The sequence below is a fragment of the Oncorhynchus masou genome, chromosome 8 (genome assembly GCF_036934945.1).
Source record: "Oncorhynchus masou masou isolate Uvic2021 chromosome 8, UVic_Omas_1.1, whole genome shotgun sequence".
Classification (NCBI taxonomy): domain Eukaryota; kingdom Metazoa; phylum Chordata; class Actinopteri; order Salmoniformes; family Salmonidae; genus Oncorhynchus; species Oncorhynchus masou.
Window position 1 is genome coordinate 4,104,590 of NC_088219.1, and position 27,500 is coordinate 4,132,089.

General features: G+C 48.6%; 1 protein-coding gene across 2 annotated transcripts in view; it reads left to right on the top strand.

The window, feature by feature from the left end:
- The first annotated feature begins 9,101 nt into the window (after positions 1-9,101).
- LOC135544003 (transcription regulator protein BACH1-like) overlaps positions 9,102-27,500 on the top strand; it is a 23,361-nt gene continuing 4,962 nt past the window's right edge. For both annotated transcript variants that reach the window (XM_064971323.1, XM_064971324.1), the window contains exons 1-3: positions 9,102-9,277; positions 17,469-17,723; positions 25,872-27,500. The exon at positions 25,872-27,500 is cut by the window's right edge and continues 570 nt beyond it. In XM_064971323.1, the coding sequence (XP_064827395.1) occupies positions 17,469-17,723; positions 25,872-27,500 (1,884 nt within the window). In that variant the 5' untranslated portion in view covers positions 9,102-9,277. The remainder of the gene's footprint in view (positions 9,278-17,468; positions 17,724-25,871) is intronic.

Consider the following 27,500-nt stretch of genomic DNA (forward strand, 5'->3'; position numbering starts at 1 on the left):
CCGGGGAGGGAAAATGGCTAATTGGGCCCAATTTGGAGTCAAAATGAGGCTCAGTAGTGTGTGTGGCCTTCACGTGCCTGTATGACCTCCCTACAACGCCTGGGCATGCTCCTGATGAGGTGGCGGATGGTCTCCTGAGGGATCTCCTCCCATACCTGGACTAAAGCATCCGCCAACTCCTGGACAGTCTGTGGTGCAACGTTGGTGGATGGAGCGAGACATTGTGTCCCAGATGTGCTCAATTGGATTCAGGACTGGGGAACGGGCGGGCCAGACCATAGCATCAATGCCTTCCTCTTGCAGGAACTGCTGACACACTCCAGCCACATGAGGTCTAGCATTGTCTTGCATTAGGAGGAACCCATGGCCAACTGCACCAGCATATGGTCTCACAAGGGGTCTGAGGATCTCATCTCGGTACCTAATGGCAGTCAGGCTACCTCTGGCGAGCACATGGAGGGCTGTGCGGCCCCCCAAAGAAATGCCACCCCACACCATGACTGACCCACCGCCAAACCAGTCATGCTGGAGGATGTTGCAGGCAGCAGAACGTTCTCCACGGCGTCTCCAGACTCTGTCACGTCTGTCACATGTGCTCAGTGTGAACCTGCTTTCATCTGTGAAGAGCACAGGGCGCCAGTGGCGAATTTGCCAATCTTGGTGTTCTCTGGCAAATGCCAAACGTCCTGCACGGTGTTGGGCTGTAAGCACAACCCCCACCTGTGGACATCAGGTCCTCATACCACCCCCATGGAGTCTGTTTCTGACCGTTTGAGCAGACACATGCACATTTGTGGCCTGCTGGAGGTCATTTTGCAGGGCTCTGGCAGTGCTCCTCCTGCTCCTCCTTGCACAAAGGCGGAGGTAGCGGTCCTGCTGCTGGGTTGTTGCCCTCCTATGACCTCCTCCATGTCTCCTGATGTACTGGCCTGTCTCCTGGTAGCGCCTCCATGCTCTGGACACTACGCTGACAGACACAGCAAACCTTCTTGCCACAGCTCGCATTGATGTACCATCCAGGATGAGCTGCACTACCTGAGCCACTTGTGTGGGTTGTAGACTCCGTCTCATGCTACCACTAGAGTGAAAGCACCGCCAGCATTCAAAAGTGACCAAAACATCAGCCAGGAAGCATAGGAGCTGAGAAGTGGCCTGGTCACCACCTGCAGAACCACTCCTTTATTGGGGGTGTCTTGCTAAATTTCTATAATTTCCACCTGTTGTCTATTCCATTTGCACAACAGCATGTGAAATTTATTGTTAATCTGTGTTGCTTCCTAAGTGGACAGTTTGATTTCACAGAAGTGTGATTGACTTACATTGTGTTGTTTAAGTGTTCCTTTTATTTTTTTGAGCAGTGTATATATATTCTACATCTTTCTTTACCTCTCTCTCTCAGTGGAAGGAAGGACAGTAGCAGGTGACTACTATTATTCAATTGCAGTAATTCCGTTACAGATTTGTTAGTAATTCCGTTACCAATATGTTAACAGAATTACGAGTTTGAATCACTTAATCACTTAATATCTTCAAGATATGTGGGGGGTTTTTTGGTAACGGAATTTCAAGGTTTCCATTCAATTGGCGACAGATTTTCACGCCAAAAGGTATAGATCTGCATAAAAACTCCTCTCATTTCCCCACCAGAGATGTTTTAAATCAATCGACTTGTTGCAGATTTAAAGGCTGACGATTTAGTGCAAATAAAAATACCTTTTATGGGTTAAATTCCTATTTTACCTAATAAAACATTTATTGTTAAGTGGGTTTCCATCAAATTTTTAACTCTAAAGAACATTTAGTATTATATTGCGTGTGCCCCCACTAGTACAACACCCCGGGTGCCCCCTCTAGTACAGCACCCCCTCTAGTACAGCACCCCGGGTGCCCCCTCTAGTACAGCACCCCCTCTAGTACAGCACCCCGGGTGCCCCCTCTAGTACAGTGCCCCCTCTAGTATTGGTCAGTGCTCTCTAGCCAGCAGCACCCCGGGTGCCCCCTTTAGTACAGTGCCCCCTCTAGTGTTGGCCAGTGCCCTCTAGCCAGCAGCACCCCGGGTGCCCCCTCTAGTACAGTGCCCCCTCTAGTACAGTGCCCCCTTTAGTGTTGGCCAGTGCTCTCTAGCCAGCAGCACCCCGGGTTCCCCCTCTAGTACAGTGCCCCCTCTAGTATCGGCCCGTGCTCTCTAGCCAGCAGCACCCCGGGTGCCCCCTCTAGTACAGTGCCCCCTCTAGTATCGGCCCGTGCTCTCTAGCCAGCAGCACCCCGGGTGCCCCCTCTAGTACAGTGCCCCCTCTATTATTGGCCCGTGCTCTCAAGCCAGCAGCACCCCGGGTGCCCCCTCTAGTACAGTGCCCCCTCTAGTATTGGCCCGTGCTCTCTAGCCAGCAGCAACCCGGGTGTAGATACAGTACTGTTGGTCAGAGCGCACATATATAGCCTTCATGATGAAATTATTATGGACTAAAGAACAAGATTACTTTTAGTTGTCAAATTGACAGTCAATCATCGATCATCGTGTCATCAATAAGAATTTGATAAGACCCTTGATATTTATTGGAAAGGAGCATCAAGTTCATCACCGTGACCTTTCACCCCCCTGTGAAGTTCATCGTAACTTATTTGATCTGTAACCTAATAAAATGCAGGTTTTTCCAAGGAGTCGTAGTGGGAGGGCCACACAACGTCATCACTTAACTCCATGTTTACTTCAATAGGATGGTTATTATATATCAGTGTTGACGACATAATGTATTTTTTCACTTAATATTTCATGCACCGACTAAGAATCTAAAGTTCGATGTGTTTCCATTTTACACTATACTGATAGTTTTGTCACTGTTGAATTCAATAGTAAATATTCCCACTCTGGTTTTAGTGCCTGCGCTCTAGCTAACAGCTACTCTGGTCTTAGTGCCTGCGCTCTAGCTAACAGCTACTCTGGTCTTAGTGCCTGCGCTCTAGCTAACAGCTACTCTGGTCTTAGTGCCTGCTCTCTAGCTAACAGCTACTCTGATCTTAGTGCCTGCGCTCTAGCTAACAGCTACTCTGGTCTTAGTGCCTGCTCTCTAGCTAACAGCTACTCTGGTCTTAGTGCCTGCTCTCTAGCTAACAGCTACTCTGGTCTTAGTGCCTGCGCTCTAGCTAACAGCTACTCTGGTCTTAGTGCCTGCTCTCTAGCTAACAGCTACTCTGGTCTTAGTGCCTGCTCTCTAGCTAACAGCTACTCTGGTCTTAGTGCCTGCTCTCTAGCTAACAGCTACTCTGGTCTTAGTGCCTGCTCTCTAGCTAACAGCTACTCTGGTCTTAGTGCCTGCTCTCTAGCTAACAGCTACTCTGGTCTTAGTGCCTGCTCTCTAGCTAACAGCTACTCTGGTCTTAGTGCCTGCTCTCTAGCTAACAGCTACTCTGGTCTTAGTGCCTGCTCTCTAGCTAACAGCTACTCTGGTCTTAGTGCCTGCTCTCTAGCTAACAGCTACTCTGGTCTTAGTGCCTGCTCTCTAGCTAACAGCTACTCTGGTCTTAGTGCCTGCTCTCTAGCTAACAGCTACTCTGGTCTTAGTGCCTGCTCTCTAGCTAACAGCTACTCTGGTCTTAGTGCCTACTCTCTAGCTAACAGCTACTCTGGTCTTAGTGCCTGCTCTCTAGCTAACAGCTACTCTGGTCTTAGTGCCTGCTCTCTAGCTAACAGCTACTCTGGTCTTAGTGTCTGCTCTGGTCTTAGTGTCTGCTCTCTAACAGCTACTCTGGTCTTAGTGCCTGCTCTAAGGTATCTCAGGTATCCTTTCCCCTCTAATCTTCATGGCTACGCTCTCAAATATGGCCTTTCCCCCCCGGGTAGCTACTGTAAAGTAATGTCTGACCACAATGCCAGCAAACATTTTGGTCTCCAACTTTGTCCAAAGTCTCCTACCACTGTCGTCCATTTTATTAGCTAGCTAGCGAGACTTCAAGCAGAAAGGAAGAGACGATCTTTCAAGTGCAATGGGTAAAGTTGGTGGTAGAAAAGAATACGGAAGTTGTCCTTTTAAAAGAAAAATGACATTACACACTGTTGGACCTGTATGGACCTTCAGTAGCCTGATTCCATCCAGACTGAGGAGGAATCTGAACACAATGAGTCCCTGACCAGCTAGATCTGAACACCATATTCTTATCGGCAGACTCAGTAGCCTCGGTTTTTCTGATGACTGCCTTGCCTGGTTCACCAACTACTTTGCAGACAGAGTTCAGTGTGTCAAATCGGAGGGCATGCTGTCCAGTCCTCTGGCAGTCTCTATGGGGGTGCCACAGGGTTCAATTCTCGGGCCGACTCTTTTCTCTGTATATATCAATGATGTTGCTCTTGCTGCGGGCGATTCCCTGATCCACCTCTACGCAGACGACACCATTCTATATACTTCCAGCCCGTCCTTGGAAACTGTGCTATCTAACCTCCAAACGAGCTTCAATGCCATACAACACTCCTTCCGTGGCCTCCAACTCCTCTTAAACGCTAGTGAAACCAAATGCATGCTTTTCAACCGTTCGCTGCCTGCACCCGCACGCCTGACTAGTATCACCACCCTGGATGGTTCCGACCTTGAATATGTGGACATCTATAAGTACCTAGGTGTCTGGCTAGACTGTAAACTCTCCTTCCAGACTCATATCAAACATCTCCAATTGAAAATCAAATCTAGAGTCGGCTTTCTATTCCGCAACAAAGCCTCCTTCACTCACGCCGCCAAACTTACCCTAGTAAAACTGACTATCCTACCGATCCTCGACTTTGGCGACGTCATCTACAAAATAGCCTCCAACACTCTACTCAGCAAACTGGATGCAGTTTATCACAGTGCCATCCGTTTTGTCACTAAAGCACCTTATACCACCCACCACTGCGACCTGTATGCTCTAGTCGGCTGGCCCTCGCTACATATTCGTCGCCAGACGCACTTGTTCCAGGTCATCTACAAGTCCATGCTAGGTAAAGCTCCACCTTATCTCAGTTCACTGGTCACGATGGCAACACCCACCCGTAGCACGCGCTCCAGCAGGTATATCTCACTGATCATCCCTAAAGCCAACACCTCATTTGGCCGCCTTTCATTCCAGTTCTCTGCTGCCTGTGACTGGAACGAATTGCAAAAATCTCTGAAGTTGGAGACTTTTATCTCCCTCACCAACTTCAAACATCTGCTATCTGAGCAGCTAACCGATCGCTGCAGCTGTACATAGTCTATCGGTAAATAGCCCACCCAATTTTACCTACCTCATCCCCATACTGTTTTTATTTATTTCCTTTTCTGCTCTTTTGCACACCAATATCTCTACCTGTACATGACCATCTGATCATTTATCACTCCAGTGTTAATCTGCAAAATTGTAATTATTTGCCTACCTCCTCATGCCTTTTGCACACAATGTATATAGACTTTCTTTTTTTCTACTGTGTTATTGACTTGTTTATTATTTATTCCATGTGTAACTCTGTCTTGTCTGTTCACACTGCTATGCTTTATCTTGGCCAGGTCACAGTTGCAAATGAGAACTTGTTCTCAACTAGCCTACCTGGTTAAATAAAGGTGAAAAAAAATGAGTCCCTGACCAGCTAGATCTGAACACAATGAGTCCCCGACCAGCTAGATCTGAACACAATGAGTCCCGACCAGCTAGATCTGAACACAATGAGTCCCCAACCAGCTAGATCTGAACACAATGAGTCCCGACCAGCTAGATCTGAACACAATGAGTCCCCGACCAGCTAGATCTGAACACAATGAGTCCCCGACCAGCTAGATCTGAACACAATGAGTCCCCGACCAGCTAGATCTTAACACAATGAGTCCCCGACCAGCTAGATCTGAACACAATGAGTCCCCGACCAGCTAGATCTGAACACAATGAGTCCCCGCCCAGCTAGATCTGAACACAATGAGTCCCCGACCAGCTAGATCTGAACACAATGAGTCCCCGACCAGCTAGATCTGAACACAATGAGTCGCGACCAGCTAGATCTGAACACAATGAGTCCCCGCCCAGCTAGATCTGAACACAATGAGTCCCCAACCAGCTAGATCTGAACACAATGAGTCCGCGACCAGCTAGATCTGAACACAATGAGTCCCGACCAGCTAGATCTGAACACAATGAGTCCCCGACCAGCTAGATCTGAACACAATGAGTCCCGACCAGCTAGATCTGAACACAATGAGTCCCCGACCAGCTAGATCTGAACACAATGAGTCCCCGACCAGCTAGATCTGAACACAATGAGTCCCCGAACAGCTAGATCTGAACACAATGAGTCCCCGACCAGCTAGATCTGAACACAATGAGTCCCCGCCCAGCTAGATCTGAACACAATGAGTCCCCGACCAGCTAGATCTGAACACAATGAGTCCCGACCAGCTAGATCTGAACACAATGAGTCCCCGACCAGCTAGATCTGAACACAATGAGTCCCCGACCAGCTAGATCTGAACACAATGAGTCCCCGACCAGCTAGATCTGATCACAATGAGTCCCGACCAGCTAGATCTGAACACAATGAGTCCCCGACCAGCTAGATCTGATCACAATGAGTCCCGACCAGCTAGATCTGAACACAATGAGTCCCCGACCAGCTAGATCTGAACACAATGAGTCCCGACCAGCTAGATCTGAACACAATGAGTCCCCGACCAGCTAGATCTGAACACAATGAGTCCCCGACCAGCTAGATCTGAACACAATGAGTCCCCGACCAGCTAGATCTGAACACAATGAGTCCCCGACCAGCTAGATCTGAACACAATGAGTCCCCGACCAGCTAGATCTGAACACAATGAGTCCCTGCCTTTTTCATCACAGAAGTCGCATGTACACTGAGTGTACAAAACATTATGAACATTGTTAGTGTCCATGCCCTGATGAATTGAGGCTGTTCTGAGGGCAAAAAGGGAGGGGTGCAACTCAATATTAGGAAGGTGTTCTTAATGTTTTGTGCAAGCGTCAGGTGTATACACGGCTTAAAATACATTTAAATTCATAATATCTATTCTTCTCTCTCTCTCTGTTAAACACACACACATACACACACTTCATCAAAGCAACTCCATTCACACAATCCTGAACGACCGCCCCGCAGATGGTGAAGGTAGGAAACAACATCTCCACTTCGCTGATCCTCAACACAGGGGCTCCACAAGGGTGCGTGCTCAGCCCTCTCCTGTACTCCCTGCTCACCCATGACTGCGTGGCCATGCACCCCTTCAACTCAATCATCAAGTTTGCAGACGACACAACAGTAATAGGCTTGATTACCAACAACGACGAGACGGCCTACAGGGAGGAGGTGAGGGCACTCGGAGTGTGGTGTCAGGAAAATAACCTCACACTCAACGTTAATACAACAAAGGAGATGATCGTGGACTTCAGGAAACAGCAGTGGGAGCACCCTCCCCCCATATCCACATCGACGGGACAGCAGTGGAGAAGGGGGAAAGTTTTAAGTTCCTCTGTGTACACATCACAGACAAACTGAAATAGTCCACCCACACAGACAGTGTGGTGAAGAAGGCGCAACGACACCTCTTCAACCTCAAGCCAAATGTCTTCAGCCTCCTGTCACCTGAAACCCTCACAAATGTTCACAGATGCACAATTGAGAGCATCCTGTCGGGCTGTATCACTGCCTGGTACGGCAACTGCTCCGCCCACAACCGTAAGGCTCTCCAGAGGGTAGTGAGGTCTGCACAACGCATCACCGGTGGCAAACTACCTGCCCTCCAGGACACCTACACCACCCGATGTCACAGGAAGGCCATAAAGATCATCAAGAACAACAACCACCCGAGCCACTGCCTGTTCACCCCGCTATCATCCACAAGGCGAGGTCAGTACAGGTGCGTCAAAGCAGGGACCGAGAGACTGAAAAACAGCTTCTATCTCAAGGCCATCAGACTGTTAAACAGCCATCACTAACACAGAGAGGCTCAAATGGCTCACTAGTAACTTTAACAATGCCACTTCAATAATGTTTACATATCTTGCATTACTATGACTACACTGTATTTTATATGCCGCTCTGTCATCGCTCATTTCTATATTTTTATGTATATATGTATATTTTTTTATGTATATATTCTTATTCCATTCCGTTACTTAGATTTCTGTCTATTAGGTAGTTGTGGAATTGTTAGATTACTTGTTGGTTATTACTGCACTGTCGGAACTAGAAGCACAAGCATTTCACTACACTCGCATTAACATCTGCTAACCATGTGTATGTGACAAATACGATTGGATTTGAAACAACTGGCAGCATCAGGGTAAATTTCTGGTAGTTTTCACGCTTGTTTGTAATTACCACAGCCAGGCACAGAAAAACCACACAGGCATGATGACAAATGTTAGTGAAAAACAAACGCTTAAAAAAATAAAAAATAAAAATGCATAGAGAAGTTTCTGAGATGACTGTGTGTTGTTCGATCGAAGTACCATCATCCAAGTTTGTGCGCACGTCCCCATCTACCGAGCACGGTGGTATCTATGGCATTACCCAATGATCACTATGAGCAGACGAATACACAGGGAAGTTGAAACTCCCGATTGTACCGGTGAAATGAAAATGTGCCAATTCTAGCTTGGATAATTGCGATGTTTATGACACAAAAAAAACACACAATGTTGTTAATATAGTAATGATAATGTGCCGTGGCAGAGACAGGGTAAAAAATTCCCCTTTAAAAGCCAGCAGCAGGCCTGGCAATACAGTCCCCTTCCAAAACGAACTGTCTTTGTTTAGTAGAGATCCTGCGGAGTATTTCCCACATCACTTTAGCTGAGGCAGGTAGAAAAGTTATCTTTAGATTCTCAAAATACCCATGTCAACATGCTAATTTTTCCATTGTTGGTCTTTTTTTAAACCATCATATTTTTAAAAATTAAATTACTCATTGCCTTTTCTTGTTGTTACAATAAAAGTGGCCCGTTGATTAAAATTCAATATCTTTTGAATGAGTTTTTCACGTTGCAATATTTGGAGATGCAAGCTTTTATTTTGAAAGTCTTCCTTCATTTACCATACAAAGTGACGTCATCACGCGCGCTTCTGGCAGAATACCAGTTAGGAAAAGTCATATGACTTGTGGTTCCGCAGAATTGGGTACAGTCATTTACAGTTGTCAACAACAGTCCAAGTTTCCGTCCCGAGGTTTAAACTGTGTTCGGGAGGTTTTCACACTGAATATGTCAGCCTCATAAAACTGTTTAGGATTTCAGCTCACCGTCGTCCTAGGATAACCAATGTCAGGTTAGTTCAATTTATAGTTCTACTGTTTGGGAAACACACGACGCGTCAGTACTCGGAGTTGATCACAAAGTTGAGGTGTTTTGAGATTGGTTGATTTGTCAGTGTTTAGGCGATACAATCTTACATTTGTTGTGTTTTTTCTTATTATTAAACAATGTCCCTTTTTGGAAATATGACTTACATTATGTGACAGCGTGCTATGGGTAGTTCTATACGGCTACACTAGTTAACGTGGATTCTAGTTTTTAAACATATGCCAGACATCGGCAAGACAGGGTGTGACCATCTCACCCCGACATGGTTACAGATTTGTTGATTTGACAAAAGCGGCTGACACCTGTGTAAAAAATGATTATTTATTGTCATGCGTGTCAAATTAAAGCTAATAGTGTATTTGAGAAATAAATGCATACAAAACTACACACACTTATTATAATAATTAAACAATATATTAAAAAAATCCCATTCTTAAAAAGAATAAGTGAAGGCCTTGATTTCTTGTCAAACAGATTAAAAGTGGTCTTTGACAACATCTACTAGAAGTAGTCTTTAAAAAGGTATTAGAAATACAAGAAGAGAAGCCTCCCTGACAACTAATATCAACACATTTCAAATTGTATAATGTCGTCTGTCCGACCCCCCCCCCCCACTCTCTCCAGCTCATGTCACCTATCCCAGCTCTTACTGACACCCACCCACCGGACAGCCATTCAAAAGTAGTTGACATTTAGTCAGTTCGCCCTGGCTGGACCAAATCTGAACCAATCACAGATCGTACAGAACAGTAGAGCAAACAGTAGAGCACTAGAGTATAATGTACTGTACAAAATGGTAAAACATAGACCTCTATGATTGGTTCAGATGTGGTCTGGCCCGGACCAACCAAATGTTGTCTTGTTTGGGGGCGGGGATCATGAGAATACTCAAATATGCTAAATAAGGATATTGCATATTTCCACCTTTGTTTACCTAGAGTCAGTACATTCATCTCCAGATAGCTAGGTGGACCAGTCATAGTCAGGACATTCATCTCCAGATAGCTAGGTGGACCAGTCATAGTCAGTACATTCATCTGCAGATAGCTAGGTGGACCAGTCATAGTCAGTACATTCATCTTCAGATAGCTAGGTGGACCAGTCATAGTCTGTACATTCATCTCCAGATAGCTAGGTGGACCAGTCATAGTCAGTACATTCATCTCCAGATAGCTAGGTGGACCAGTCATAGTCAGGACATTCATCTCCAGATAGCTAGGTGGACCAGTCATAGTCAGTACATTCATCTCCAGATAGCTAGGTGGACCAGTCATAGTCAGGACATTCATCTCCAGATAGCTAGGTGGACCAGTCATAGTCAGGACATTCATCTCCAGATAGCTAGGTGGACCAGTCATAGTCAGTACATTCATCTCCAGATAGCTAGGTGGACCAGTCATAGTCAGTACATTCATCTCCAGATAGCTAGGTGGACCAGTCATAGTCAGGACATTCATCTCCAGATAGCTAGGTGGACCAGTCATAGTCAGTACATTCATCTCCAGATAGCTAGGTGGACCAGTCATAGTGAGGACATTCATCTCCAGATAGCTAGGTGGACCAGTCATAGTCAGTACATTCATCTCCAGATAGCTAGGTGGACCAGTCATAGTCAGTACATTCATCTCCAGATAGCTAGGTGGACCAGTCATAGTCAGTACATTCATCTCCAGATAGCTAGGTGGACCAGTCATAGTGAGGACATTCATCTCCAGATAGCTAGGTGGACCAGTCATAGTCAGTACATTCATCTCCAGATAGCTAGGTGGACCAGTCATAGTCAGTACATTCATCTCCAGATAGCTAGGTGGACCAGTCATAGTCAGTACATTCATCTCCAGATAGCTAGGTGGACCAGTCATAGTCAGTACATTCATCTCCAGATAGCTAGGTGGACCAGTCATAGTCAGTACATTCATCTCCAGATAGCTAGGTGCACCAGTCATAGTCAGTACATTCATCTCCAGATAGCTAGGTGGACCAGTCATAGTCAGTACATTCATCTCCAGATAGCTAGGTGGACCAGTCATAGTCAGTACATTCATCTCCAGATAGCTAGGTGGACCAGTCATAGTCAGTACATTCATCTCCAGATAGCTAGGTGGACCAGTCATAGTCAGTACATTCATCTTCAGATAGCTAGGTGGACCAGTCATAGTCAGTACATTCATCTCCAGATAGCTAGGTGGACCAGTCATAGTCAGTACATTCATCTCCAGATAGCTAGGTGGACCAGTCATAGTCAGTACATTCATCTCCAGATAGCTAGGTGGACCAGTCATAGTCAGGACATTCATCTGCAGATAGCTAGGTGGACCAGTCATAGTCAGTACATTCATCTCCAGATAGCTAGGTGGACCAGTCATAGTCAGTACATTCATCTCCAGATAGCTAGGTGGACCAGTCATAGTCAGGACATTCATCTCCAGATAGCTAGGTGGACCAGTCATAGTCAGTACATTCATCTCCAGATAGCTATGTGGACCAGTCATAGTGAGGACATTCATCTCCAGATAGCTAGGTGGACCAGTCATAGTCAGTACATTCATCTCCAGATAGCTAGGTGGACCAGTCATAGTCAGTACATTCATCTCCAGATAGCTAGGTGGACCAGTCATAGTCAGTACATTCATCTCCAGATAGCTAGGTGGACCAGTCATAGTGAGGACATTCATCTCCAGATAGCTAGGTGGACCAGTCATAGTCAGTACATTCATCTCCAGATAGCTAGGTGGACCAGTCATAGTCAGTACATTCATCTCCAGATAGCTAGGTGGACCAGTCATAGTCAGTACATTCATCTCCAGATAGCTAGGTGGACCAGTCATAGTCAGTACATTCATCTCCAGATAGCTAGGTGGACCAGTCATAGTCAGTACATTCATCTCCAGATAGCTAGGTGCACCAGTCATAGTCAGTACATTCATCTCCAGATAGCTAGGTGGACCAGTCATAGTCAGTACATTCATCTCCAGATAGCTAGGTGGACCAGTCATAGTCAGTACATTCATCTCCAGATAGCTAGGTGGACCAGTCATAGTCAGTACATTCATCTCCAGATAGCTAGGTGGACCAGTCATAGTCAGTACATTCATCTTCAGATAGCTAGGTGGACCAGTCATAGTCAGTACATTCATCTCCAGATAGCTAGGTGGACCAGTCATAGTCAGTACATTCATCTCCAGATAGCTAGGTGGACCAGTCATAGTCAGTACATTCATCTCCAGATAGCTAGGTGGACCAGTCATAGTCAGTACATTCATCTGCAGATAGCTAGGTGGACCAGTCATAGTCAGTACATTCATCTCCAGATAGCTAGGTGAGACAACCACATATCACAATATTGACATTTTTCTTCAATGAAGTACAGTCAGAGCTAGTAAGAGGAGAAAGTGTTAGTTAATGGAAGGAACATTGTTTTTGGGGGGGATGCTGTGGAACTGGTCCACCTAGTTGTAGACTATTTAAGATCCTCTGAAGAGGGGGGGTTCAGATGTTTTCAGAATACGGACTAGCTTCAGGGGGGAAGCTGGGCAGGGACTCTGTTGTCCTCATGTCAGGGGGGAAGATGGACTCTACTGTCCTAGCATCAGGGGGAAGCTGGACAGGGACTCTGCTGTCCTCGTGTCAGGGGGAAGATGGACTCTAATGTCCTAGCATCAGGGGGGAAGCTGGGCAGGGACTCTGAGGTCCTCGTGTCAGGGGGGAAGATGGACTCTAATGTCCTAGCATCAGGTGGAAGATGGACAGGGACTATGCTGTCCTAGTGTCAGGGGGGAAGCTGGGCAGGGACTCTGCTGTCCGAGTGTCAGGGGGGAAGATGGACAGGGACTCTGCTGTCCTAGCATCAGGGGGAAGATGGACAGGGACTCTACTGTCCTAGCTTCAGGGGGAAGCTGGACAGGGACTCTACTGTCCTAGTGTCAGGGGGGAAGCTGGTTCCATCATTGGGGTGCCAGGACAGAGCTCTGACTGGGCTGAGATTACAGCTGCCCTCCTGTAGAGGTAGGAGGGCCAAAACTGAGTATTTAGGTTGGGGTGTAGCGTTTGGGCATAGCCCGAGTTCCTCTTGCTGCTCCGTAGGAAAGAATCATGGCCTTGTAGTTGATGCGAGATTCGATTGAAAGCCAGTGGAGTGTGAGGAGGAGCGTGGTGACATGGGAGAACTTGGTTAAGGTTGAACACCAGGCGGGCTGCAGCCTTCTGGGTAAGTTGCAAGAGTTTGATGGCACGGAGCAAGGAGCCCAGCCAGCAGAGAGTTGTAGCAGTCCAGACTGGAGGAGATGACGAGTGCCTGGATAAGAACCGGCGCTGCCTCCTGTGTGAGGTAGGGTTGTACTCTAAGGATGTTGTAGACCATGAACCTGCAGTAGCGAGTCACTGCTCTGATGTTTGCAGTGAACGACAGGGTGTGGTCCAGGGTCACGCCAAGGCTCTTTGCCGACACCCAAGCAGAGATATCTGCCAGGCACACAGAGATGCGTGTCACCACTGCGTTTCAGAAGGGGGGTGGGGGTGGGAAGGAGAAAAGTAGTTGTGTCATGCGCATAGCAATGATAGGAGAGGCCATGTGAGGATATGACAGAGCCAAGTGACTTGGTGTATAGAGAGAAGAGGAGAGGGCCTAGAACCGATCCCTGGGGGACACCAGTAGTGCGAGTATGTGGTGCAGATACAGATCCTCTCCACGTCACCTGGTAGGGAGCGGCCCGCCAGGTAGGATGTAATCCAGGAGTGTGCAGAGCCGGAGACACCCAGCTCTGAGATGGTGTAGAAGAGGATCATGGTTCACAGTGTCGGAAGGCAGCGGGATAGCTTTAGGAGGGAGAACAGAGCAGAAAGAGCTTTGGCAGTGCGGAGAGCCTCCATGACACGAGGAGAGCAGTCTCGGTTAAGTGACCCGTCTTGTAGCCTGACTTGTTCTGTGCGAGATAACGAGAGTGTTGGTCAGAGTCTCGTTGTGTTTTTGGAAAGAATAGAAAGGGATACAGAATGTTTTTGTTGAATTTTTGGTTTCTTGAGGGGAGGGACTCCGCACATTTTGAAGTTGGAGAGGACAGAGCCAGTGGTCAGGGATGAGCTGATGAGGGAAGTGAGGAATGGAAGTAAGGTCTCCAGGGATGGTCTGGAGGAGGGGATGGTGGGGGGGGCAGACCTCACTAGTCACATGATGTCATCTGGAGGGTCGTTATGCGTGAGTGAGACCAGTGGACTCAATTTGCCGAGTGAATTAAAAGCGGATGTTGTCAACCTTCCTTTCAAAGTCTTCCGTAGAGGGGGTGGAGGATTTAGGAGGGAGGAGAAGGTGGAAAATAGTTTCCTGGGTTAGAGGCAGAAGCTTGAAATTTAGAGTGGCTTTAGCAGCAGATCCAGAGGTAGAGAGGAGGGAGTGGAAGGATGGTAGGTCCTCCAGAAGTTGACTTAAAAAATAAATAATTGCTCAGCTGCCCGCATCCCTGTTCTGTAAGCTCGCAATGAATCACGGAGCAAGAGGAAGAGGAAGGAACGGGAACAGTGTGAGTCATAAAATACGGAAAGGGAGGAGAGTAGGGTCGAATAGGCAGAATCAGGAGACATGATGGAGAAGAATTTAGCAGAAGGGAGAGATGATAGAACAGGAGAGAGTAGTGGGAGAAAGAGCTCAGCCCCTACCGTCTGGGTGTGTAGGTTTGAGGAAGAGGGAGACAGAAATGGAAAAAAAGTAGTGATCAATGACAGAGTGGGATTGCAGTGAGATTAGTGAACAAAGAGCCAATCTAGTAAAGATGAGGTCAAGCGTATTGCCTGCCTTGTGAGAGGGAGGAGACTGGGAAAAGGTGAGGTCAAGAGTATTGCCTGCCTTGTGAGTGGGAGGAGACTGGGAAAGTGGGAGGGGACTGGGAAAAGGTGAGGTCAGAAGAGGCAAGGAGAGCAAAGGAAAAAAGTGGAAAGAAATTAATTGAAAGCAGACATCGGGAGGTTGAAGTCTGACGAAGGCCTCAAGATGACTGGATATGAGTGGCAGACAGATGACTGGATGTGAGTGGCAGACAGATGACTGGATGTGAGTGGCAGACAGATGACTGGATATGAGTGGCAGACAGATGGCTGGATGTGAGTGGCAGACAGATGACTGGATAAGAGTGGCAGACAGATGACTGGACGTGAGTGGCAGACAGATGACTGGATGTGAGTGGCAGACAGATGACTGGATATGAGTGGCAGACAGATGGCTGGATGTGAGTGGCAGACAGATGACTGGATAAGAGTGGCAGACAGATGACTGGATGTGAGTGGCAGACAGATGACTGGATATGAGTGGCAGACAGATGACTGGATGTGAGTGGCAGACAGATGACTGGATGTGAGTGGCAGACAGATGACTGGAAGTGAGTGGCAGACAGATGACTGGATGTGAGTGGCAGACAGATGACTGGATATGAGTGGCAGACACATGACTGGATATGAGTGGCAGACAGATGATTGGATGTGACTGGCAGACAGATGACTGGATGTGACTGGCAGACAGATGACTGGATGTGAGTGGCAGACAGATGACTGGATTTGAGTGGCAGACAGATGACTGGATGTGAGTGGCAGACAGATGACTGGATGTGAGTGGCAGACAGATGACTGGATATGAGTGGCAGACAGATGACTGGATGTGAGTGGCAGACAGATGACTGGATGTGAGTGGCAGACAGATGACTGGAAGTGACTGGCAGACAGATGACTGGATGTGAGTGGCAGACAGATGACTGGATATGAGTGGCAGACAGATGATTGGATGTGACTGGCAGACAGATGACTGGATGTGACTGGCAGACAGATGACTGGATGTGACTGGCAGACAGATGACTGGATGTGAGTGGCAGACAGATGACTGGATATGAGTGGCAGACAGATGACTGGATATGAGTGGCAGACAGATGACTGGATGTGAGTGGCAGACAGATGACTGGATGTGAGTGGCAGACAGATGGCTGGATGTGAGTGGCAGACAGATGACTGGATAAGAGTGGCAGACAGATGACTGGATGTGAGTGGCAGACAGATGACTGGATATGAGTGGCAGACAGATGACTGGATATGAGTGGCAGACAGATGACTGGATGTGAGTGGCAGACAGATGACTGGAAGTGAGTGGCAGACAGATGACTGGATGTGAGTGGCAGACAGATGACTGGATATGAGTGGCAGACAGATGACTGGATATGAGTGGCAGACAGATGACTGGATGTGAGTGGCAGACAGATGACTGGATGTGAGTGGCAGACAGATGACTGGATGTGACTGGCAGACAGATGACTGGATGTGAGTGGCAAACAGATGACTGGATGTGAGTGGCAGACAGATGACTGGATATGAGTGGCAGACAGATGACTGGATGTGAGTGGCAGACAGATGTGACGGATTTGGAAGTGTTTTATGCTAAATAATGACATTGAGATGTCCTCAACTAGCTGTTAAATCTGTTGGTTACCACGAGCTGTTTCTGTTTACAAGTCTGTTTTTACTGCTGGGGGGGATTTTGATTTGACTCGTTGTGATTAGATTTGTTTTAATTTACCATGATAGCCTGCAGCTCAATAGTAGTTTAGGCTACAGCTGTTTGACTGACAACACTGTTTTAAGGAAGTAGTGGGTTCGGCTACAGGAAGTAGAAGGTTAGGCTACAGGAAGTAGTAGGTTAGGCTACAGGGAGTAGTAGGTTAGGCTACAGGGAGTAGTAGGTTAGGCTACAGGAAGTAGTAGGTTTAGCTACAGGAAGTAGTAGGTTAAGCTACAGGAGGTAGTAGGTTAGGCTACAGGAAGTAGTAGGTTAGGCTACAGGAAGTAGTAGGTTAAGCTACAGGAGGTTAAGCTACAGGAAGTAGTAGGTTAAGCTACAGGAAGTAGTAGGTTAGGCTACAGGAAGTAGTAGGTTAGGCTACAGGGAGGGAGTAGGTTAGGCTACATGGAGGAGTAGGTTAGGCTACAGGGAGTAGTAGGTTTAGCTACAGGAAGTAGTAGGTTAAGCTACAGGAAGCAGTAGGTTAGGCTACAGGAAGTAGTAGGTTAGGGAACAGGAAATAGTATAATTTTGTCATCTTCTTTTCTCTCTCTCTTTGTGTTTGTACTCACCTCTGTGTGTGTGTGTGTGTGTGTGTGTGTGTGTGTGTGTGTGTGTTCCACAGATGTCCGTTGCCATGTCTAGTCTGGAGAGCCTGCGGTCCTCTGTGTTTACCTTTGAGTCCTCAGTGCACAGCTGCCATGTGCTGCGTTGTCTGGACGACCAGCGGAGGCGTGACCTGCTGTGTGACATCACTGTGCTGGCCGAAGGGAGGAGTTTCAGGGCCCACCGTTCTGTGCTGGCCTCCTGCAGCGACTACTTCACACACAGGGTCTCCTCCCACGCACCACAGGGACTTGTCGTCACCCTGCCTCAGGAGGTGAGAAGGGAGGGACCATGTGCCTAGGAGTCCAGGATCACATTAGTCCACTTTAGACAAGGAGTTTTCCAATCTTACCATACCAGATCCGGAGTAGTGATGGTTTTCTGTTCTACCTGATAATTCATCGCTTCCACCAGGTGTCCCCAGGTCTAAATCAGTCCCTGGTTTAAAGGGTAATAATGAAAATCAGTAATGGAACTGGCTTCCAGATCCAGATAAGAATTTGACTGATTTAGCTGTTAGCCAACTGAGCTAAAGCCTATTTAACACAAGTATTAGTATTTGTATTTATTATGGATCCCCATTAGTTCCTGCCAATGCAGCAGCTCCTCTTCCTGGGGTTTATTATGGATCCCCATTAGTTCCTGCCAAGGCAGCAGCTACTCTTCCTGGGGTTTATTATGGATCCCCATTAGTTCCTGCCAAGGCAGCAGCTACTCTTCCTGGGGTTTATTACGGATCCCCATTAGTTCCTGCCAAGGCAGCAGCTGCTCTTCCTGGGGTTTATTATGGATCCCCATTAGTTCCTGCCAAGGCAGCAGCTACTCTTCCTGGGGTTTATTATGGATCCCCATTTGTTCCTGTCAAGGCAGCAGCTACTCTTCCTGGGGTTTATTATGGATCCCCATTAGTTCCTGCCAAGGCAGCAGCTACTCTTCCTGGGGTTTATTATGGATCCCCATTAGTTCCTGTCAAGGCAGCAGCTACTCTTCCTGGGGTTTATTATGGATCCCCATTAGTTCCTTATGGATCCCCAAGGCAACAACTTCTTCCTGGGGTTTATTATGGATCCCCATAGTTCCTGTCAAGGCAGCAGCTACTCTTTCTGGGGTTTATTATGGATCCCCATTAGTTCCTGCCAAGGCAGCAGCTGCTCTTCCTGGGGTTTATTATGGATCCCCATTAGTTCCTGCCAAGACAGCAGCTACTCTTCCTGGGGTTTATTATGGATCCCCATTAGTTCCTGTCAAGGCAGCAGCTACTCTTCCTGGGGTTTATTATGGATCCCCATTAGTTCCTGCCAAGGCAGCAGCTACTCTTCCTGGGGTTTATTATGGATCCCCATTAGTTCCTGCCAAGGCAGCAGCTACTCTTCCTGGGGTTTATTATGGATCCCCATTAGTTCCTGCCAAGGCAGCAGCTACTCTTCCTGGGGTTTATTATGGATCCCCATTAGTTCCTGCCAAGGCAGCAGCTACTCTTCCTGGGGTTTATTATGGATCCCCATTAGTTCCTACCAAGGCAGCAGCTGCTCTTCCTGGGGTTTTTATGGATCCAATACATTTATAACACATTAAGAGTGTGTCCTTCAGGCCTCATCTCTACACACATATCTACAATACAACATCCGTGTGTGTGTGTGTGTGTGTGTGTGTGTGTGTGTGTGTGTGTGTGTGTGTCTGCTCTTCCTATGGTTTTATATATTTTTCCCCATCTGATTCTACTGCATTCATCAGTTACCTGATGTGGAATAGAGTTCCTGGGGTTTATCATGGCTCTATGTAGTACTGTGGAATAGAGTTCCATGTAGTCATGGCTCTATGTAGTACTGTGGAATAGAGTTCCATGTAGTCATGGCTCTATGTAGTACTGTGGAATAGAGTTCCATGTAGTCAGGCTCTCTTCCTGTGGAATTTAGTTCCATGGATCCCCAATAGAGTTCCATGTAGTCATGGCTCTATGTAGTACTGTGGAATAGAGTTCCATGTAGTCCCTCTATGTAGTACTGTGGAATAGAGTTCCATGTAGTCATGGCTCTTCCTGTGGGTTTAGAGTTCCATGGATCCCCTCTATGTTACTGTGGAATAGAGTTCCATGTAGTCATGGCTCTATGTAGTACTGTGGAATAGAGTTCCATGTAGTCATGGCTCTATGTAGTACTGTGGAATAGAGTTCCATGTGGTCATGGCTCTATGTAGTACTGTGGAATAGAGTTCCATGTATCATGGCTTATGTTCCTGTGGAATAGAGTTCCATGTAGTCATGGCTCTATGTTTTTTTGTGGAATGGAGTTCCATTCAATCATGGCTCTATTTATAACACATTGGAATAGAGTTCCATGTAGTCATGGCTCTATCTCTACTGTGTCATGGCTCTATGTATACTGTGTCATGACTCTATGTAGTGCTGTGTCATGACTCTATGTAGTGCTGTGTCATGGCTCTATGTAGTATTGTGTCATGGCTCTATGTAATATGTGTTTTATATATTTTTGTGTCATGGCTCTATTCATACAGTTCATGGCTCTGATGTGGAATACTGTGTCATGGCTCTATGTAGTACTGTGTCATGGCTCAATGTAGTACTGTGTCATGGCTCTATGTAGTACTGTGTCATGGCTCTATGTAGTATTGTGTCATGGCTCTATGTAGTACTGTATCATGACTCTATGTAGTACTGTATCATGACTCTATGTAGTACTGTATTATGGCTCTATGTAGTTAAATAAAGGTTAAATGAAAATATGTCAACTGTGCACTTCGCATAGTCTGTTCTTGAATTGGGGATTGTGAAGGGACCTCTGGTGGCATTGTGGAGGTATGTCATGGCTCTATGTAGTACCTAGTGGTTAGAGTTCCATGTAGCCTAGTGGTTAGAGTGTAGTACTGTGGTTAGAGTTCCATGTAGTCTAGTGGTTAGAGTGTAGAGGCGGCAGGTAGCCTAGTGGTGGAATAGAGTTCTATGTTAGAGTGTAGAGGCCTAGTGGTTAGTCAGGAAGCCTAGTGGTTAGTACTGTGGAAGAGGCAGTTCCTATGGTTAGAGGCAGGAAGCCTAGTGGTTAGTACTGTGGAGGTAGCCTAGTGGTTAGAGTTCCATGGTAGCCATGGTTAGAGTGGAGGGGCGGCAGGGTAGCCTAGTGGTTAGAGTAGGGGGGCGGCAGGGTAGTCTAGTGGTTAGAGTGGAGGGGCGGCACTGTGGTTAGAGTGGAGGGGCGGCAGGGTAGCCTAGTGGTTAGAGTCATGGCGGCAGGTAGCCTGTGGTTAGAGTGTAGAGTTCCAGGGTAGCCTAGTGGTTAGAGCGTAGAGGCGGCAGGAAGCCTAGTGGTTAGAGCGTTTGGGCCAGTAACCGAAAGGTTGCTAGATTGAATCCCCGAGCTGACAAGGTAAAACATCTGTCGTTCTGCCCCTGAACAGTGTTCCCTGAACAAGGGTGTTAACCCACCGTGTCATAGGCTGCCATTGTAAATAAGAATTTGTTCTTAAGTTTCATGAAGGATACATAAAGCATGTAAGGGCTAGCCGTGCTGGCTCTGAACCAATTGTAATTTTCAGAACAGTAGTCCAGGTGCTCTAAAACTGTAGTCCTGCCTTGTTGATAGGTTGTTAGGAAGGTAGAAACTAGGGCCTGTAGGACCTGCCTTGTTGATAGTGTTGTTATGAAGGTAGAAACTAGGGCCTGTAGGACCTGCCTTGTTGATAGTGTTGTTAAGAAGGTAGAAACTGTGTCATGGCTCTATGATAGTGTTGTTTAGAAGGTCAGAAACTGTGTCAGGACCTCTTGTTGATAGTGTTGTTAAGAAGGTAGAAACTAGGCCTGTAGGACCTTGTTGATAGTGTTGTTAAGAAGGTAGAAACTAGGCCTGTATTGTTGATAGTGTTGTTAAGAAGGTAGAAACTAGGGCCTGTAGGACCGGCCTTGTTGATAGTGTTGTTAAGAAGGTAGAAACTAGGGCCTGTAGGACCGGCTTGTTGATAGTGTTGTTAAGAAGGTAGAAACTAGGGCCTGTAGGACCGGCCTTGTTGATAGTGTTGTTAAGAAGGTAGAAACTAGGGCCTGTAGGACCGGCCTTGTTGATAGTGTTGTTAAGAAGGTAGAAACTAGGGCCTGTAGGACCTGCCTTGTTGATAGTGTTGTTAAGAAGGTAGAAACTAGGGCCTGTCAGGACCTCCTTGTTGATAGTGTTGTTAAGAAGGTAGAAACTAGGGCCTGTAGGACCGGCCTTGTTGATAGTGTTGTTAAATGAAACTAATATGTCAGGACCGGCCTTGTTGATAGTGTTGTTAGAAGGTAGAAACTAGGGCCTGTAGGACCGGCCTTGTTGATAGTGTTGTTAAGAAGGTAGAAACTAGGGCCTATAGGACCTGCCTTGTTGATAGTGCTGTTAAGAAGGAAGAAACTAGAGCCTGTAGGACCTGCCTTGTTGATAGTGCTGTTAAGAAGGAAGAAACTAGGCCTGTAGGACCTGCCTTGTTGATAGTGTTGTTAAGAAGGTGAAACTAGGGCCTAAGGACCTGCCTTGTTGATTGTTGTTTAGTGAAACTTTTGTTGAAGGTAGAAACTAGGGCCTGTAGGACCTGCCTTGTTGAGGACCTGCCTTGTTGATAGTGCTGTTAAGAAGGTAGAAACTAGGGCCTGTAGGACCTGCCTTGTTGATAGTGTTGTTAAGAAGGTAGAAACTAGGGCCTGTAGGAGTGTTGTTTAGAAGGTAGAAACTAGGTCCTGCCTTGTTGATAGTGCTGTTAAGAAGGTAGAAACTAGGGCCTGTAGGACCGGCCTTGTTGATAGTGCTGTTAAGAAGGTAGAAACTAGGACCTGCCTTGTTGATAGTGTTGTTTAGAAGGTAGAAACTAGGACCTGCCTTGTTGATAGTGCTGTTAAGAAGGTAGAAACTAGGGCCTGTAGGACCTGCCTTGTTGATAGTGTTGTTTAGAAGGCAGAGCAGCGTGCAGTAAAGCAGATCTGGCCTTTTGGAAACGTCCACTCCATCACAATGGTCTCCTCTAAACTACCTGTTCCATGCAGTCAATATTCCTACACTGCATGGTAGAATACAATAGAACTGTAATTGTCCATTTTGTCAGAAGACGTTTCCATAAAGATGTTTTTGGAAACACTTTGAATGAAAGAGCAATGCATGTGTCTAAGCTAATCACCTACCTATTAGTATGGGCATGTAAAAACAGCAAAATAACTGATGAGAGAAAATAACTAGGCAGGAAAACCTGTTTGCTCTGACAGAAAGGTTAAGTGCTGAAAGGTTTAATAGCTTTATGACAGACCTCTCCTCATCTTAACTACTGTTGTATCAACATGTTTTGACCATGACAGTTTACAATCCAGGTTTACTCCAAGCAGTTTAGTCACCTCAACTTGTTCAATTGCCACATTATTCATTACAAGATTTTGTTGAGGTTTAGGGTTTTGTGAATGATTTGTCTCAAATACAATGCTGTTAGTTTTAGAAATATTTAGGACTAACCTATTTCTTGTCACCCATTTTGAAACTAACTGCAGCTCTTTGTTAAGTGTTGCAGTCATTTCAGTTGCTGTGGTAGCTGACGTGTATAGTGTTGAGTCAGTTAAGAACAAATTCTTATTTTCAATGACGGCCTAGGAACAGTGGGTTAACTGCCTGTTCAGGGGCAGAACGACAGATTTGTACCTTGTCAGCTCGGGGGTTTGAACTTGCAACCTTCCGGTTACTAGTCCTACACTCTAACCACTAGGCTACCTGCCGCCTCTACATTCTAACCACTAGGCTTCCCTGCCGCCCCTCCACTCTAACCACTAGGCTACCCTGCCGCCCCTCCACTCTAACCACTAGGCTACCTGCCGCCACTCCACTCTAACCACTAGGCTACCTGCCGCCCTTCACTCTAACCACTAGGCTACCCTGCCGCCTCTACACTCTAACCACTAGGCTACCCTGCCGCCCCTCCACTCTAACCACTAGGCTACCCTGCCGTCCCTCCACTCTAACCACTAGGCTACCCTGCCGCCTCTACACTCTTACCACTAGGCTACCCTGCCGCCCTCCACTCTAACCACTAGGCTACCCTGCCGCCCCTCCACTCTAACCACTAGGCTACCCTGCCGCCTCTACACTCTAACCACTAGGCTACCCTGCCGCCCCTCCACTCTAACCACTAGGCTACCCTGCCGCCCCTCCACTCTAACCACTAGGCTACCCTGCCGCCCCTACACTCTTACCACTAGGCTACCCTGCCGCCCCTCCACTCTAACCACTAGGCTACCTGCCGCCCCTCCACTCTAACCACTAGGCTACCTGCCTCCCCTCCACTCTAACCACTAGGCTACCTGCCTCCCCTCCACTCTAACCACTAGGCTACCTGCCGCCCCTCCACTCTAACCACTAGGCTACCCTGCCGCCCCTCCACTCTAACCACTAGGCTACCTGCCGCCTCTACACTCTAACCACTAGGCTACCTGCCGCCCCTCACTCTAACCACTAGGCTACCTGCCGCCCCTCCACTCTAACCACTAGGCTACCCTGCCGCCCCTCCACTCTAACCACTAGGCTACCTGCCGCCCCTCCACTCTAACCACTAGGCTACCCTGCCGCCCCTCCACTCTAACCACTAGGCTACCCTGCCGCCCCTCCACTCTAACCACTAGGCTACCTGCCTCCCCTCCACTCTAACCACTAGGCTACCCTGCCGCCTCTACACTCTAACCACTAGGCTACCCTGCTGCCTCTACACTCTAACCACTAGGCTACCCTGCCGCCCCTCCACTCTAACCACTAGGCTACCCTGCCGCCCCTCCACTCTAACCACTAGGCTACCCTGCCGCCCCTCCACTCTAACCACTAGGCTACCTGCCTCCCCTCCACTCTAACCACTAGGCTACCTGCCTCCCCTCCACTCTAACCACTAGGCTACCTGCCGCCCCTCCACTCTAACCACTAGGCTACCTGCCGCCTCTACACTCTAACCACTAGGCGACCTGCCGCCCCTCACTCTAACCACTAGGCTACCTGCCGCCCCTCCACTCTAACCACTAGGCTACCCTGCCGCCCCTCCACTCTAACCACTAGGCTACCTGCCGCCCCTCCACTCTAACCACTAGGCTACCCTGCCGCCCCTCCACTCTAACCACTAGGCTACCCTGCCGCCCCTCCACTCTAACCACTAGGCTACCTGCCTCCCCTCCACTCTAACCACTAGGCTACCCTGCCGCCCCTCCACTCTAACCACTAGGCTACCTGCCTCCCCTCCACTCTAACCACTAGGCTACCTGCCTCCCCTCCACTCTAACCACTAGGCTACCCTGCCGCCCCTCCACTCTAACCACTAGGCTACCCTGCCGCCTCTACACTCTAACCACTAGGCTACCCTGCCGCCCCTCCACTCTAACCACTAGGCTACCCTGCCGCCCCTCCACTCTAACCACTAGGCTACCCTGCCGCCCCTCCACTCTAACCACTAGGCTACCTGCCTCCCCTCCACTCTAACCACTAGGCTACCTGCCTCCCCTCCACTCTAACCACTAGGCTACCCTGCCGCCCCTCCACTCTAACCACTAGGCTACCCTGCCGCCCCTCCACTCTAACCACTAGGCTACCCTGCCGCCCCTCCACTCTAACCACTAGGCTACCCTGCCGCCCCTCCACTCTAACCACTAGGCTACCCTGCCGCCCCTCCACTCTAACCACTAGGCTACCCTGCCGCCCCTCCACTCTAACCACTAGGCTACCCTGCCGCCCCTCCACTCTAACCACTAGGCTACCCTGCCGCCCCTCCACTCTAACCACTAGGCTACCCTGCCCCCCCTCCACTCTAACCATTAGACTACCCTGCCGCCCCTCCACTCTAACCACTAGGCTACCTGCCTCCCCTCCACTCTAACCACTAGGCTACCCTGCCGCCCCTCCACTCTAACCACTAGGCTACCCTGCCGCCCCTCCACTCTAACCACTAGGCTACCCTGCCGCCCCTCCACTCTAACCACTAGGCTACCCTGCCGCCCCTCCACTCTAACCACTAGGCTACCCTGCCGCCCCTCCACTCTACCCTGCCGCCCCTCCACTCTAACCACTAGGCTACCCTGCCGCCCCTCCACTCTAACCACTAGGCTACCTACCACCCCTCCACTCTAACCACTACGTTACCTGCCGCCCCTCCACTCTAACCACTAGGCTACCCTGCCGCCCCTCCACTCTAACCACTAGGCTACCTACCACCCCTCCACTCTAACCACTAGGTTACCTGCCGCCTCTACACTCTAACCACTAGGCTACCTGCCACCCCTCCACTCTAACCACTAGGCTACCCTGCCACCCTATAATAGGGCTGGCTCCCTAGCTAACAGTACATGTATGACGTTATAGGTAGGTTCTATAATAGGTTGTATATCGGACTGTCATAACCATCTGTTTCTCTTCCTTTCCATCCCTCTCTAAAGGTGACGGTGAGTGGCTTGGAGCCCCTGCTGCAGTTCGCCTACACGTCCAAGCTGCTCTTCAGTAAAGAGAATGTCATGGAGATACGACACTGTGCCTCTGTTCTGGGTTTCAGGGATCTGGACTCGGCCTGTTTTGACTTCCTCCTGCCCAAGTTCTTCAGCAGCAGTTCGTCCTCCTTCCAGAGGAAGACCTGCTGTAAGACACGGTGCAGGAGACAGTCTCCCTGGTCAGAGCTTAGCGACATCAACACGAACAAGGATGTCTTAGATGATGACAAAGGGGTCCGGGTGGTTTCTGATTCGCCCGTTGAACAGGATGTGGGTGGCCAACCAGCAAATGACGAGACGGGACGTAAAAGCATAAATCTCACCCATCCTCCTGAAGCCGATATCCAATCAGACGGCCAGACTGACTACTCCCTACAATGCCCCAAGTACCGTAAGTTCCAGCAGGCTTGTGGGAAGGCGAGGCCGTGTGTGGAGATCTGTGTCCCAGAAACAAACCATGACTCCCCAGTGGTGAGAGAGGAGGGTTGCCCTCTACCCCTGCACCTTCCCAAGTCCTTGCGACCCTGTTCCAGTGGTGGAGGATTCAGGGAAGGTCCTGCAGTGGAGACTTCTGGAGAAAACTCTTCACTTCTCTCACAGACACAGACTGACCAGGCAGGACAGGGTGAGGTGGAGCAGAGGACTGACCAGGCAGGACAGGGTGAGGTGGAGCAGAAGACTGACCAGGCAGGACAGGGTGAGGTGGAGCAGAGGAATGACCAGGCAGGACAGGGTGAGTTGGAGCAGAGGACTGACCAGGCAGGACAGGGTGAGGTGGAGCAGAGGACTGACCAGGCAGGACAGGGTGAGGTGGAGCAGAGGACTGACCAGGCAGGACAGGGTGAGGTGGAGCAGAAGACTGACCAGGCAGGACAGGGAGAGGTGGAGCAGAGGACTGGAGAAGAGGATGATGAGGAGAAGAGAGAGATGGACGAGAGAAGGAGAGAGGCAGATGAAGAGAACACAGAGAAGTATGAGAGGAGAGGAGAGACAGAAGAGAGGAGCAGAGGAGAGACAGAAGAGAGGAGGAGAGGAGAAACAGAAGAGAGGAGGAGAGGAGAGACAGAAGAGAGGAGCAGAGGAGAGACAGAAGAGAGGAGCAGAGGAGAGACAGAAGAGAGGAGCAGAGGGGAGACAGAAGAGAGGAGCAGAGGGGAGACAGAAGAGAGGAGGAGAGGAGAGACAGAAGAGAGGAGCAGAGGAGAAACAGAAGAGAGGAGCAGAGGAGAGACAGAAGAGAGGAGCAGAGGAGAGACAGAAGAGAGGAGGAGAGGAGAGACAGAAGAGAGGAGCAGAGGAGAGACAGAAGAGAGGAGCAGAGGAGAGACAGAAGAGAGGAGGAGAGGAGAGACAGAAGAGAGGAGCAGAGGAGAGACAGAAGAGAGGAGCAGAGGAGAGAGGGCTTCTGGAGTTGACTGTCATAGCTCTATCCTTCCTCTCGTGGAGGTGTCTAGTGGTCGGCTTGTCAGCTGTGAAGAGAGCCCAGGGTTGGGTACAGCACCACACCGATGTCCCCTGGAGACACCCGGGCTGGACAAGCAGAGCCCTGGAGGTGTGGGGGAAGGAGGTTGTGTTCTAGGG